Source organism: Odontesthes bonariensis, chromosome 9 (assembly GCF_027942865.1).
Source record: "Odontesthes bonariensis isolate fOdoBon6 chromosome 9, fOdoBon6.hap1, whole genome shotgun sequence".
NCBI classification, from domain to species: Eukaryota; Metazoa; Chordata; class Actinopteri; order Atheriniformes; family Atherinopsidae; genus Odontesthes; species Odontesthes bonariensis.
The window spans coordinates 8,596,413-8,610,715 of NC_134514.1; the positions used below are offsets into that span (position 1 = coordinate 8,596,413).

General features: G+C 40.1%; 2 protein-coding genes across 3 annotated transcripts; one reads left to right on the forward strand and one right to left on the reverse strand.

Moving 5' to 3' along the window:
• The first annotated feature begins 13 nt into the window (after positions 1–13).
• Positions 14–7,916, forward strand: med17 (mediator complex subunit 17). Of its 2 annotated transcripts, none has more exons than XM_075472969.1 (13): positions 14–150; positions 538–782; positions 1,692–1,855; positions 2,010–2,229; positions 2,324–2,460; positions 2,586–2,667; positions 2,862–3,014; positions 3,449–3,579; positions 4,456–4,640; positions 5,339–5,476; positions 5,564–5,681; positions 5,785–5,944; positions 7,342–7,916. In XM_075472969.1, exons 2-13 carry the CDS (start codon positions 548–550, stop codon positions 7,548–7,550), a joined length of 1,932 nt encoding a protein of 643 aa, XP_075329084.1. In that variant the 5' UTR covers positions 14–150; positions 538–547; the 3' UTR covers positions 7,551–7,916. The 2 variants fall into 2 exon arrangements, with proteins under 2 accessions (XP_075329084.1, XP_075329086.1); XM_075472971.1 differs by having other exon boundaries at positions 31–108.
• On the reverse strand, positions 7,906–12,227 carry vstm5 (V-set and transmembrane domain containing 5). Its single transcript, XM_075472972.1, has 4 exons — positions 11,730–12,227; positions 10,463–10,789; positions 8,632–8,775; positions 7,906–8,288 (listed from the first exon to the last, which is right to left on the reverse strand). Exons 1-4 carry the CDS (start codon positions 11,803–11,805, stop codon positions 8,257–8,259), a joined length of 579 nt encoding a protein of 192 aa, XP_075329087.1. The 5' UTR covers positions 11,806–12,227; the 3' UTR covers positions 7,906–8,256.
• Positions 12,228–14,303: the final 2,076 nt, after the last annotated feature.

Genomic DNA, 14,303 nt, shown 5'->3' on the forward strand with positions numbered 1-14,303 from the left:
AATAAAACGAGGGGGACAGTAAATTGGTTGCACTGGTTCCGGTATGTGGCTAGTAAAAATAATTAACTACAAGCAACGCTACTTGGGAATATACTGCAACTAACTTAAGTGAATAACTGTTTATTTTCTTGACTATTTTGAATACCAGAGGTGAGGCTTATTCGAACCGAACTCATGACGTAATTTAAAATGATCTGACAAACTCCGGGGTCTTTCTTCATCCTGTTAGATTAGCAAAAGGCTAAGGCAAGCTAGCAATGCTAGTTTGACGCAGGACGCCAAATAAATACAGCTATTATGAATGAAAATTATTTATGTCGTTACTAAGACTAGCATGTTAAAGACAAGTCGGCCTATCTGTTGGTATTGGACATTATTTAATGACAGATTTCTCATAAATTGAAGTACATGGTTACTTTTCAGTCCACTTTCTTTGTCTATTTTTCTTCAAACTGTCTTGAAAAAAGTCGGACTGGTCATGTAAAGCGCCACGCAGAAAAGCACATTTGATGACTGTATCTCTGCTTCTCGTCTCAGGCCTGTCATCATGTCTGGTGGTCCGGCAGTGAGGGTCAGCGTGGAGTCTACCTGTGAGAAGCAGGTGCAGGAAGTGGCTCTGGACGGGACAGAAACCTACGTTCCCCCGCTGTCCATGTCCCAGAACCTTGCAAAGTTGGCGCAAAGAATTGACTTCAACCAGGGATCCGACTCTGAGGGAGATGGGGTCGAGGTAGAGCCCAGGGACCGGGAGTGGAGCAAGCAGGAGCAGGAGGAAGAAGAAGGTAAGATGTGCTAAAGATTAAGCAGAGAAAATCTAAAGCCAGCTATAACTGATCAAAAACTGTTCTGTTAAAACTATCAGACTGCTAAACAGCTCAGTTTAATCTTTGAATTAGAGCTGAGGCCTCTTTGTTGGTTCAACAAATACGTTTCTAGACTTGTATTTCAGACAAAATAAATTGTTAATACATCTTATTCCCAAGTCAATTCAAGGCAGGATCTGAGAATTTGCCAAAGTGAAATTACAGCAACATAACAGATTGTATTTTTCTTCTTATTTTATACATTACTCCAATTCCTAACAGTAATGGTCCTGTTCTTTATAAATGCAAGTTGATAATATTTAAAAAAAAAATCAATATAGTTTATTCTGAGATTTTTCAGCACATCAGCCTGTCTCAGTCGTATTCTGTATAATAAGTAGAAGGTAGCAACCTAAAAGAGTTAAGAACTTTGAAGATGTTCAAGTAAAACAACCAAGAAGTTGTTGCTTCCCTGATTGTCAGGAAACTGTGGGTTATAGGCCAGTGAACGATCAGCTGTTCAGCTTCTCAGACTCTGCTGAGGTGTCTTTGAGCAAGGTACCACACCCCCCTAGTTGCTCCCCTTGTGCTGGAACTATAGCTGCCCACTGATCTTGGTGTGTGTTGACTGTCTCCTGACTTTGCTCAATGCTCCTAATGTGGTCACAACTTCAGAAGGGTTAAATGCAGAAATCTAATTCTTTTGTCTGTCGTAGCATGTTGGCAAATGTAGATTCTTCTTCTTCTTCACTTTCTCTCTCTCTCTAATACATATATATATATATATATATATATATATATATATATGTGTGTGTGTGTATGATGGACTGATTCAAAACAAAATGATAAAAGGACTTTACTCAGCTGATTTGTGGTTTCCTTTCTCAGGAACAGTGAAGTTTCAGCCATCTCTTTGGCCCTGGGACTCGGTGCGTAACAACCTGCGCAGTTCCCTGACAGAGATGTGTGTGCTCTATGATGTGCTCAGTGTGGTGAAGGAGAAGAAGCACATGGCCTTAGATCCAGTATCCCATGATCCGAACGCTGGCAAGGTAAGGATCTATAAAATATCCCTGTCACCACTTTGCTAAACATCTAAATTAATTTCTAAGAGATTCACATTCCCTCTCTAGCAGATGGTTAATTATTTATTCAGATATTCAGTTCTATTCTAAAAAGAAAAAAAGTATGTCTACCCCTCTGCAGACGCCCCAGGTGTTCCAGCTGATCAGTAAAAAGAAATCGTTGGCCACAGCAGCACAGCTTCTCCTGAAGGGAGCAGAGAAGCTCAATAAATCACTCGCAGAGAACCAAGAGAACAGGAGGCAGCGAGACTTCAACTCTGAGCTGCTGCGACTCCGTTCACAGTGGAAATTACGCAAAGTGGGAGACAAGATCCTCGGAGACCTCAGCTACCGGAGCGCTGGTGAGAAAAAGGCTTCACAAACAAATCTGTCATTTCTCTATGCTCTACATAGTAACTTGTGCGTAACCTATAGTTAACATATTTGCCTGTGCAGGTTCCCTTTTTCCTCACCATGGCACATTTGAGGTGATCAAAAACACTGACATTGATCCAGACAAAAAGATGCCTGATGACTACTGCCCCCTGGATGTCCAGATCCCCAGTGACTTGGAAGGATCAGCTTACATCAAGGTCAGAGGAACTGCTTAGATGTGGATTATTGGTTTGAGGGGAAATGAATGAAAGGAAATTATCATATTGAGCCACTGATAAATGTTGGAGATAAAAATGATTTATTCCAACATTTACATCTTCAGGTGTCCATTCAAAAACAAGCTCCAGACATCGGTGATCTGGGAACCGTCAACCTGTTCAGGAGACCACAAAAAATCAAAGCTGGTATGGTCCAACACAGAAACATACAAAACCACATAAACCTTTAAAACTAGTTCATCCAGTCCTTGAATTATTGGAATACATATCCATACTGTTTTTTTCCTCACCCCGTATTTCCATTACCTCTTCACAATCTCTTCACCCAATCTTTCTTCTCTCCGTCATGCTCTCCTTTCCTATCTTTCATCTGTGTTCAGGTGCGCAGGCGTGGCACGTGAAACTGGAAGGGGCTCAGAACGTTTTGCTCTGTAAGGAGATCTTTGCTCAGCTGTCCAGAGAAGCAGTCCAGATTAAGTCCCAGATTCCTCACATTGTTGTGAAGAATCAGATCATCTCGCAGCCCTTCCCAGGTCAGAACTCTCCTGACTGCATCAAACTGTCCAAACACAGATGGGGTCTTTGTTCTGTTGGACGTAACCATGCATTAGTATGTGTTAATATGTGTGAATTTGTGGCTTAAGTTATGAAACATGCTCAGTATTTTTTTATCACTACAGGTACATCCTGCGGAGTGTCTCACATTAAAAACATGTCTTAAAAATTAACAAATGGTTTGAGCAAATTATAGTTAAAATCATAAAACACTCGGGAGATGGAGTTCATGTCTTATTAGGAGGTGTTGGTTTTCCACTGGTAAGGTTTGGTTGGATCCATGAGACGGATTACATTTTTTTCCCCTTGTAGAACCTGCCTATTATCTTAAATTAAAAAAAAAAAGTACTGTATGGAAGCATAGAAAAAACACAGCCTGTGTTTGTCAATGTGATCTATCTAAATATTGTAGGTCTGCAGCTGTCCATCTCACTGTGCCACTCTACGGGTGAGAAGAAAAACAATCGGGTGTCTCCAGAGAAACCGAACCCAGATGATCATCTTTATGTACTGGAACATAATCTGCATCAACTGATAAGAGAGGTAAGACGGGAAGTCTTCTTCTGTGATCTTCTTCTGAGCCGATATTAAAGGATGACCTGAAAACAGAGACGATTGATCAGAGAGAATTTATCTCCTGAAGGTGTTATACTCAATCCTAAAATGCCATTTTAGAGTTAGGAGTTGAAATGTTGTCAATATTTCTGAATGACTCTAACTTAGATTGAAGATGGTTGTGGAATGGCCAATTCACCCTTTAAATGGCCTGGACCCACAATCTGCTTCTTTTCTTGGCAAAGGGATGCGATTCCCTTTGGAATATTGCAACAGTTTTTACAGAATATTGTAAAAATAGCAGTTTTCTATCCATCTTTTTGGCACAAAATGATATTAGCATCTGCTCTGAAACCCCACAGAAGAAGAGTCTTATCTGTTGACTGTACTGGCAGATAAATCAACTTACTACATATACATTTTTATTAGCGTGTCAGACAGAAAATCTCAATTAATTGAAGTATTGAAATACAAAATTTCAGAGACCGAATACTGATTTTATTTTTCATCAGTGAAATGTCAGATAATCTCATTTAAAATTTTATTTAATGAAATTTCATGTCTACTTTTTTAAAACTCTGACATAACAAAATCTTTGTGTATATGCTTAAACAAATCCTGTAACAATTACTATTACATGTATGTCATTACTGTTAAAAAAGGCTTTTGTTCCAAAGCTAATACAACATAGGAAAAATAATGAAATGCCAAATTAAGGTCAGAATAGAATTGAGATATCAAAATTGTAACTACATTTTAGATTATATCAGTTTTACTGTGTAATTGGCAGCTTTATGAATACTGTTTCCCCTCATTCATGATGATCAGTTCTGATTTAAATGAACAAGCTTGTTTCTGTTGTAGTTCCACAAACATCAGCTGACTTCTGTGGTCCTGCCGCATCCTGCCAACGCTCCCTTTGCCCACAAACGCCTGCGCCTAGCGGGGCCACTGGCCTACGACAAGACGGAAATCTCTAACTTGCAGCAGAACGAGGGGCTCCTGGAGAAGGTCATCAAACAGGCCAAACACATCTTCCTACGTAGCAGGTAACACCAGCTTGAATATCTGAGTTTATATTTGCAGAAACTGTTGCCAGCGTCAGTTATTGTGTGGTATGCAACATTTGAGGATTCAAACATCTTGTTCAGTTCCGCAAGTAAATATTACCATTTGAAATGATCCACATATAACCAGTAGTGAGGACAAGGTCCAGTGTGCAGTACCCAATTTGACCAGTAGATGGCAGGCTTAACCTTCTCTGATCTGTGTTCCTAGAGGAAGTTACATTGTAAGATTAAATTTTGTTATTGTAACAGCCAGATTATTGATAGTTTTAAGGTTTTTAAGATAAGTACACGTACATGTCGAACATATTATTGAATAAAAAGAATAATTATACAGACGGAAACATATTTGTCTGAGGTGGAAGAAAAAAATGTGTTTATGACTTTATTTAATGAAAAGTTTAAAGTCAGCTTTTAAGAGAGAGAGTCCTTTTCCTTAAACATTTTTTTAACTAAGCTTACGGGAACTTTGTTGAAGCATTTAATTATAATCTTAATTTCCATCTTCAAAGAAAAACAGTCTGACAAACCCCAAATCTCACCTTCTCTTTAGAGGGATTATTGGGACAAAAGTTGCTCAGAGAATTTAGGCTTCTGCCTTTAAGGGAGATTCCCAGCTGTGCAGAATGTCTAACAAAGCCCTGCCTCAGCTGTCACAATTTTGTGCTTGTGGTCAACAGGACTGCACGGACCATAGATAGCTTGGCCAGTCGGATTGAAGACCCCCAGATCCAGGCTCACTGGTCCAATATCAACGACGTGTATGAGTCCAGTGTCAAGGTGCTCATCACCTCGCAGGGCTATGAGCAGATCTGCAAGTAAGTGGGCGAGTGGGGAAATTATATTGTGTGATTGACTGCCACATATGACAAATTACATGAGCTTAACATGTTTTGTGCGCTTAGATCCATTCAGCTGCAGCTCAACATCGGGGTCGAGCAAATCAGAGTGGTGCACCGAGATGGGCGCGTCGTCACGCTGTCGCACCAGGAACAGGAGCTGCAGGACTTCCTCCTCTCACAGGTACCACAGATACTTTCCCCAGAATCTGTGCGACACCACATCTGTGTGATAAAGGTCAATTGTTTGTTGTCCAGTCACGTAAGTCGGTGGGTCCTTGTTACAGATGTCGCAGCATCAGGTGCATGCAGTCCAGCAGCTGGCCAAAGTGATGGGCTGGCACGTGCAAAGCTTCAGTAACCATGTCGGCCTCGGCCCCGTGGAGAGCATCGGAAACGCCTCCGCCGTCACAGTAGCTTCTCCCAACGGAGAGTACGCCATCTCAGGTGAGACTGGGCTGGGTTTACCCAGAGGTCAAAATACTCATTCAACCTTTCTGTCACAGTGCTATCAATGTATACATATCATAAAGAATATTACGGAAAATTAATTATTACATTATAACAGCTTTACTGCTGCTATTGTGTTGTTCTTAAAGCTGTGCCTGCAGTGCTCAGGAGGCGTTCAGGCACAATAATGAGCTGTTGGACACCCGTGTTACACCCAGACACAGTTAACTGTGGTTTACAGCAGAGATACACAAAAAATAAACTCAACCCACACTCACGCTGTGGTTGTGTTACTTCACCTGTTTAAGATGCGTACTGCAGGCTGTAACTGCACCGTTCACAGGTTGATTCTGGTTCTTCTCTCTAACACAAAGGACTGACAAAGTGAGCTTGTGTTCTTTTTCAGCCAAAACCTTTAACGAAGGAATGTGAGCAATGTTTGCTTAATGTTAGGTCATTATTGGTTCAGTTCTTTTGAACCGTCCAAAAACCTGTGTTTAGATTTTTATTAAGACATTTGTAGTTTTGTGCATTTATGTTCTTATTTGACATTTAACGTGTTTATGCCACATGTTAAATATTCTTGGAAAAAAAACAAAAACAATTGAAAAGGGTTTTTTTTTTGTTTTTTTTGCCACAAGGCCTGTGTGAATGTGTAAATTTCGTCATCCTCACCAGTTTACAAGCTCTACTTGTTCCCTCTGCAACCAACAGCATGCAGCATTCATTTTTATACCAGACAAACAGGATGAGGGGTAGAAGAACAACCTGGATGCTTGGTTTTAGGGGAGACTTTGCAGTCGTACTGCAGATTATTACATAACCATGGAGGGACGCTTGGCACAGCCGAGCCAAACGTTTTTGTGAATAGGACTGTTCGCATGTCCAAAGAGTCTTAACTCGTTAGAAACTATGTACCCATTCTTACCCCCAGAAATAAACAAATGTTGACTGACTCTGCCGACGTCTCTGACAGCTGATTGTTGGCTTGACGTATAAAACCTCTTCGTCTATTAAAGACACTGCCTTCTATTCGGTGAAAGCAGCCTGACATTTGCTTGAATTGAGTAAGAGTTCGGTGCAGGAGAAGTCACACCTGTTGCATTTTGTATCAATAGGCTCAACTTCCCCTTTTTCCCTGAACATAGATGGCACTTCCTCACATTATACTCTTAGTAGTAATAAATCGGGGCAGGTTGAGGAATCATTATGAAATCTAATCGCAGAAGAATGCCTGGAATCCATCATGTCACCATCACACATTCCTGCGTCCAGGCCACCTGACAAAGCATTGCTGAATATCTTCATATAACCTTAAATTATGCAAATAAAGTATTAACAGAAGCAGATTGTTGTCGACCTTGTAAGTAATGTTTGTTTTTGTTTGTTGTTAGTGCGTAACGGCCCAGAGAGCGGCTGCAAAGTGCTGGTGCAGTTTCCCCGCAGCCAGACCAAAGAACTGCCAAAGAGTGACGTCATCCAGGACGGCAAGTGGAGCCACCTCAGAGGGCCCTACAAAGAGGTGCACTGGAGCAGGATGGAGGGACGCAACTTCGTCTACAAGATGGAGCTCCTCATGGCTGCTCTGACTCCATGTCCTTAGATGTACCCTCTCTGTGCTGACTTCTCACTCAGTCACGGATTATATACAGTTAAATGGCAGCATGTAGGTTTTACGGTCATGACACCGGCTTTTTGTTTAGCACAGCTCATGGACTCCTTTAACCTGCAGTAACATCAGCTGCCTGCTCTGATTTTGAGGAATCGTAGAGTGTGTAAACCTCAGTTTGTGTACAGTCTGTGCATTTGTGCAAATATTTAAATGAAGATGTAGATTAGGGAGTTCACCTGGAAGTTCAGGTAAACGCTTCACTGTATTTCTAGTGAACTGATCTGAAGTTTCTGGATTCTTCCTTCATCTTTTGTGTCTGAGTTTCAGGAATAAAACACGTTTGAGGTTTAACTTCTATCAACTCGCCGGTTGTTTTATCATTTAATGTTGTTTGTCACATATTTAGTGAAATAACATGACTTAGTTGATTAACTCTAACAATAAATACAGTTTGGTTTTATGGGTGAGATATTTCCAATTATTCCAGTGTCATCTTCAGGGAGCTTTAAATGTACGTTCAGTACAAAATGTAAACATCATGCAGGTTTGAATCAATGACGAGCCATCTCCCGAGCTTAAATTAGCTAACTGTACGCCCACAACATCCCTGCTTTAAATATAGCTCCTTGTGTTGCAACACTGACGTGTTGGAACAGTTTCAGACTTATTTCTGCGGCAGAGACGGTGCGCAGGTCCATCAAAGAGGCTGCAGCTCCGTTGCATCATTTTCTGCAAAAAGAGAAGATAAAACTTTAACTCAGAAACAAACAACAACAACAACCTTGTAATAAAGCAATAATAGAACCTAACTGACCTTCAGACTCTGACACACCCACACATGAAGGCACAACAGATAACATCAACCTACATTCATTCCCATCCAAAAGATTTTCCACATCCGCTCCAATGTAAAAGGACGCATTTATACTAATTGCATGCAACCGTTTTATTTACACTAATCAGATAACGTCTGTCCCATCTGGTAATTAAATTATGATATTACTGCGTGAGTTTGATCCTTAATTAAACAGACAAAAGATAGATACTGTAAGTGAAAATTACAATACTCTACCTGGCATCTGTTTCCTGCGTCTCCACGCCTTTATCTTCCTGCAGGCCTTGTGTAGCAGCCACATGGCCAGCATGAGAAGGCTAGCCACGAAGGCCAGTGCCAAGGCCGAGACAGACAGGTACTGAAGATCCTCAAACAGCACCTCTGAGGACAGAAACACAGGAGCTCGCTCAGGTTTACTTCAGACAGTAGGCTACTCCACAAGGCTTTTTTGTAAGACTAGAATTCCATATCAGGTTGTTAATGTTTATCAAAGTTAACTTTTTATGTTGTTTAGTGATGAATATCTGACATGTGTTAAAGAAGCAGATGCTGGGGTAAAGTCTCCACCACAGTTAAACCCTTTGGGCACCGAAAGGCGTCTTTAAAGCAGCTAAAGATGAAAGTTGAGATCATCGTGGAGGGGTGAGCGTTTCTACACGCACACTTCTCTTTTATTTTTGTGTTTTTATTGTTTTTTCTTTCTTACGAACAACAGAAACCAAATGCTCATCTCACAGGATTAACCGGTTTCCATGTCAGAAGTCATATTTTCTTCATTTAAGATGAATGAATTCTTGATAAACAGCAATGTGTCCTGTAATTTTGATTTCATAATCGATCATGTTGAAATCTTTTAAATCTTTTACAATATCATCCTTCCTTTTCTGACCTCTTCATTCATGTAATGAAGGAAACATTTCATGTGTATTTTCTCTCGGGTTTCCGTTTGCTCTCTCAACACCATCTTTCATTTGTTTATACAAATAGTTCAACTAAAGATCATACTCTATTTGAAGATGCTGTTGATACTGAGATACGTTGTCATGGCAGCTTGGTGGATTAAACAGTCATGAAAAAAAACTCAAATACACAAAATTCTTGATTTAATAAGATTTCTTTTGTACGTTTTACCTGTTTTCTGAAAGAAAAATCAGATAAATGGTCATTCTCCTGTCATGCTTCACTGGATTTCAACAAAGAGCATTGCTCACTGCACAAGTGAGTAGACAAACTCTTTGATCTCTCCTAAAAACTGTGGTAAAGGACTGCTAAAGGGCCACAAAGTGAAACCTTTATGACATGTTTGCACAATGTGACAGAAGAAATGAGCCCCCTGTCTGAGGATGGCCCACACAGAAGAAACTAAAGAAACCAGGTGAATGAATGGTGGTCATCCTGTGGCTGGGTGTCTGCAGCAACATTATAACACTACTGGGATCTCTGCACCCTGGCCAGGCCATCCAGGATTCATGTGTCCACCTGTGAAACAGATTTCCACATCACCAACAGCGAGGAGCTGGGACTCAGGAGGCTGAGCAGTTGTGCCGCAAATGAGCTCATTGCCATGTGGCTCCTAAGGGCCGCTCAGGGTGTGTAAGTGTATCAATGTTTAGATGAACAAAACTAACAAGAGCCATATGTGAAAGGGTCTATTTACTATAAAAGGTAAAAATAAATGTTAACATGTTCTGTTAAAACAAATATAAAATGATGGGAATGGTACATTTTTAAATCCTGGTGGTACCGTATCCACAGACATGTTGGGAAACTTGGGCAGGGCGTGGATTCACAGATGAAACTTAAGACTGAGGCTGTTTTTATATCACAGAGGATAATCGGCGCTTGTTTTATCCTGTTCTTTATCAAGTTCTCAATCTTATCTGATTTTCTGCTGCTTAGCTTTTGTGACAGATACTAAAACATGAAAGGAAGAATTGACAGTGTCCTTGAACCAATGCAGCTTTCCCTCTTCTGTAAGAGAAAATGTGTCCGATTCAGGTTAAATTGGGTTTCTGGAAAACCCTGTTTGCTTTGGTAGTGCCATACACAGAGGTTCAGATGCACTCACCATTCACTTTCAGGACAAACCCGACATCCTTGCTGCTTCCTGCTGGGTCTGTGACAGTGACCACATAGTATCCAGCATCCTGCAGCCGCAGGTCCGACAGAGCCATTGAACCATTTTCAAAGGGCTTCACTCTGCTTTTGTAATCTACAGTTATGTTGGTGTACAGCCTCGGCTGCCAAGTCCCTATATCTCGGCTCACCAATCCTGACATAAAGGTCCATTGTATGGTAGGGTTCCCGCTGCAATTAAAGTCCACTGAGAAGAACACATCCTCCAGCACGGACCTGGTGAGGCTCCTCTGGGGAGAATAGATGGAGATGGCTCCGGCTTACAAAGAGAAAAGGATGAAGAGACGCAAATAAATACACGAGGTCACAAAAAATGAGCCTAGGCAGAGAGATAACACCTTTACCTTTCACACTTTTAGCTGCAGTTTAACCTTTATGTCAGAGTAATTACAGTAAAAACATATAAGTGCATGACACAGTGCTGCGCCATAAAAAGAAAAAATGCCCCCCCCCCCCAACACAGTCCATTCCAGTACAGCCAGTAATGTTTCATTATGGTCATTTCTCTGTGAAATTGCAACTGTCTTGCTGGAGTAAGAAAGTTGTCAGACTCGCTGTTAAGAGTTAATGTCGAGGTAGTTGACTGCATTAACCTCATTCCTTTTTTTTCACACCCTTCATTAAATATTTTCACACAAATGTCAGCAGGAATCTGGTTCTGCTGGATGTGTGTTTGCCTAATGAAGCACAGGTAAAGGATTTCAAATGAGAATTCCAAGCTGACTAAGAAGCTGGACAGAAATAGCCCTTTAACACTTAATCCCAAGGTTTCTGTGGGAAATCGGTTAAAAAAAATAGGTTTCTTTTTCCTGTAATTTCACTTTAAGAAGCTTAGTAGAATTCTGTGTAGCTTGATTTCAGTTTGTTTTGTTATTGCTGTTTCTCAAAAACTATTTAGCTTAATTAGAGAGCTAACATTTCTCCTGTTTACTGAGATCTCAAAGCCACATCAGGACCATTAGATGCTTACATGGGTACATGTGTGGCCACGTGTTGACATGCCCATCTCTAATAACTCAGAGTTTGGTGTTTTAGCGCCCAGTTTTCTCTCCTGTAAGATCTCAGTTTGAGTTTCTTTAGAAAGGGCTGAACCCATATCCTATGTCTTTAGTGCTAAACAAACATAGGATTGTCCGATCGGCATGCAGTAAAAGACAGCAGTAAAATGCACAAACTTAGAAAAGTGTTGGAAAACTTACCAAAGCCCCACATATATAGTGTGATGCTGAGAAACACAGCAACATCTTGCACAGTGCAGAGCCTGAAGTGCCACATTAGAATTGCAGACCCATCTGTCGAACCACAGAAGAAGAATCTCCCCCTGGTTATTTCACATTCTGAAACTTTCTCCTTCTTCTCTTTGCATGGCAGCCTAGCCTCAGTGTCCCTGTCCTTTGTCCTTTTCACAAGTGCCTGTGAGTGTGAGTTGTCCTTGTTCTTTGTGACAAACCAGAGAGCGCGAGCCTCACAGAAGTACTGAAGTGTCCCTCCTCTCTCCTCTCAGGACTGTGCTGGGCTTCTTTTCATACCTGCGCAAGTCAGCGCCAGCAAGCCCACGCCTATCAGACAGGTTCGGCCAGGGATTACAAAGCAAACATGCCCTGAGCATTAGTGTGATCACTAACACACTCAAACACACACCCGATGAGAGAAGACCTTGGATCAAGAACGCATATGTCTCTGAGTACTCAACACTCTTGCTGTATGTTCACAAAATGAAACCAGGACAGACTGAATAATGTGTATTCATGTTGTGACACACCTGGTTAAACATGTCAAACAGGAAGCGTGAATTCACACGAATGCTCTAGGACACACAAAAAAAAAAACACTGAGAACAGTTACAGGAAACTAACATTTAAGTTTTGGAATCTTGAATGAACTGTCCTTATACCATGTTTCAAAGATTGATTAAGTCAGTATATGTTTATTGCTGATTCTTTTAAAAATCAACCTTCATTATATTTCAAATAATTTAATTTTTTAAAGAAATAATCATATTGTTTTATGTTGGGCTGCTTTATACAAAACAGTTTGGAGACCCAAAGTGACACAAAATCAAAAATAGCAACATGACTTGCAGCCATTATATAAAAAAGGAGAGAATGATTGTGTAAACTTAATCTTCACGAGTACAATCAAACTGTCAAAGATGTTTTTTTTTTTTTATCTACTTTTACAGTTACATTTAGTAAAAATCTCTTTCTAAATGTAATATTTTATGCTTTAGTACTGTTTTAAAATAATTGTTCTTGTTTAATTATTGTTTTTTATCTTATCTACAAAGTTAAGATTTGCCAGACCTTGTTAATAAGTATGAAGAGGAAATATCTTTTTAATCATTATCTTGAGGTGACAAGGATTGTTTTGTTGGGATAATGGATTGATTGATTTTGTTAACTCGAGATGACATTACATGTTTTCTGCAGATAAGGGGTAAACACATTTAGTTTGTTCAGGCCCAAGTAAAGTTTGTTTTCCAGTCACCACAAACAGTGGGATCGCCTGAAGGGAAACTACTGCCTGAGGCGGAGTTGGTTAAACTCTCGTTCCTGCCCGCAGACACCATTGTTTATAATCAGGAGCAGACATTTACTAAAACTAAAAGAGAGCAGTTGTCTTCACTTTCCACAGTGACCTCGTGCACGCTCAGGATGGTTCAATGCAAACTTTTAAGTTGCATCATACAAATTGAACAAATCTGGATTTTAGTGAATTTAATTGTAATTGGTTGTAAAGGAAAATTAATTCTTATATACATTGTATTGAGTGTTACTGTGTATAACCTGTAATGACCCCCTGCAAGATACCAAGCTGTTTTTCGCTTTCCTTTTGAGGGCATCGTGTGCTCGTTATATGATAAAACAACTTTAAGGAGGATAGAAAGGAAGCTGGTACTTGCAGCTGTGTGTGTAACCTTGTCTAAAAAAGTAGATAAGAACGCTCAACTATACCCAAGGAGCGATGACGCAACAATGTGCATTATATCTGAATTGTTTTTGCCTCTGTGTTGTTGCTGTCTTGCAAGATATTATCATAAAAGCCTCTTATCTTATCTCATATCTATCTAAAATTTCCACCAAATTGGTTTTAATTGGACTTTATCTTTGAAAACCCTTGAGAGTACATTTGTTGTGATTTGGTGCTACATAAATAAAATTGAACTGAATTTAATTACTAAAGCGCATCTTGACTTAAAGTTATAGATCATCCCCAAAAGTCATGACAGCGATGATGAACGATGGTTAAAGGTGTTAACACATTATTTTACAGCCTTATTCACCTTGTGATCTTAAGAAACCAAACCTTGTTTTACACCAGTCGGAGTAAAACGTCAGAGGCTGCTGTCAGAGAACGTTCAGTGAGTGTGGTGAGACACCAGGCACAGACTTCACTTTCTTTGCTCAGGAGGGAACATTCACCGAACTCAGTGCAGCAAACTTGAATTACAAACTTTATGTGCTAACACAGACACACATTTTCAAACTCATCACATTAACTTTGAGATCTTGAATGCTATTTGTCTTTTGCCTGCAGTTATTTAATTTGATGCTGTTATTGAGATCATCATGAGATATATCACTATATGTTGCGATAAAGGCCTCAAAACAAACAACTCCAGGCAAGGCCCCTATAGGCTTCCGTAATTAAGCTAATTGAGATAGCCTAATAAGCTATATTTTTTGTAGAAAAGGGTTGTACAACTATTTAGTTTTATTTACAAAAGGTATCACCTGAATGTTGCAAAAATATAATCATGTTTTAAATTGTTT

Excerpts from the sequence above, each read along its gene's own strand:
- med17 (XM_075472969.1), top strand. The coding sequence starts at position 548 with ATGTCTGGTGGTCCGGCAGTGAGGGTCAGCGTGGAGTCTACCTGTGAG. Across the intron at positions 2,461-2,585 it reads AAGGATCAGCTTACATCAAG|GTGTCCATTCAAAAACAAGC; the intron begins GTCAGAGGAACT and ends TTACATCTTCAG. Across the intron at positions 4,641-5,338 it reads CACATCTTCCTACGTAGCAG|GACTGCACGGACCATAGATA; the intron begins GTAACACCAGCT and ends TGTGGTCAACAG.
- vstm5 (XM_075472972.1), bottom strand. The coding sequence starts at position 11,805 with ATGTGGCACTTCAGGCTCTGCACTGTGCAAGATGTTGCTGTGTTTCTC. Across the intron at positions 10,790-11,729 it reads ACTATATATGTGGGGCTTTG|CCGGAGCCATCTCCATCTAT; the intron begins GTAAGTTTTCCA and ends TCTCTTTGTAAG. Across the intron at positions 8,289-8,631 it reads ACGCAGGAAACAGATGCCAG|AAAATGATGCAACGGAGCTG; the intron begins GTAGAGTATTGT and ends CTCTTTTTGCAG.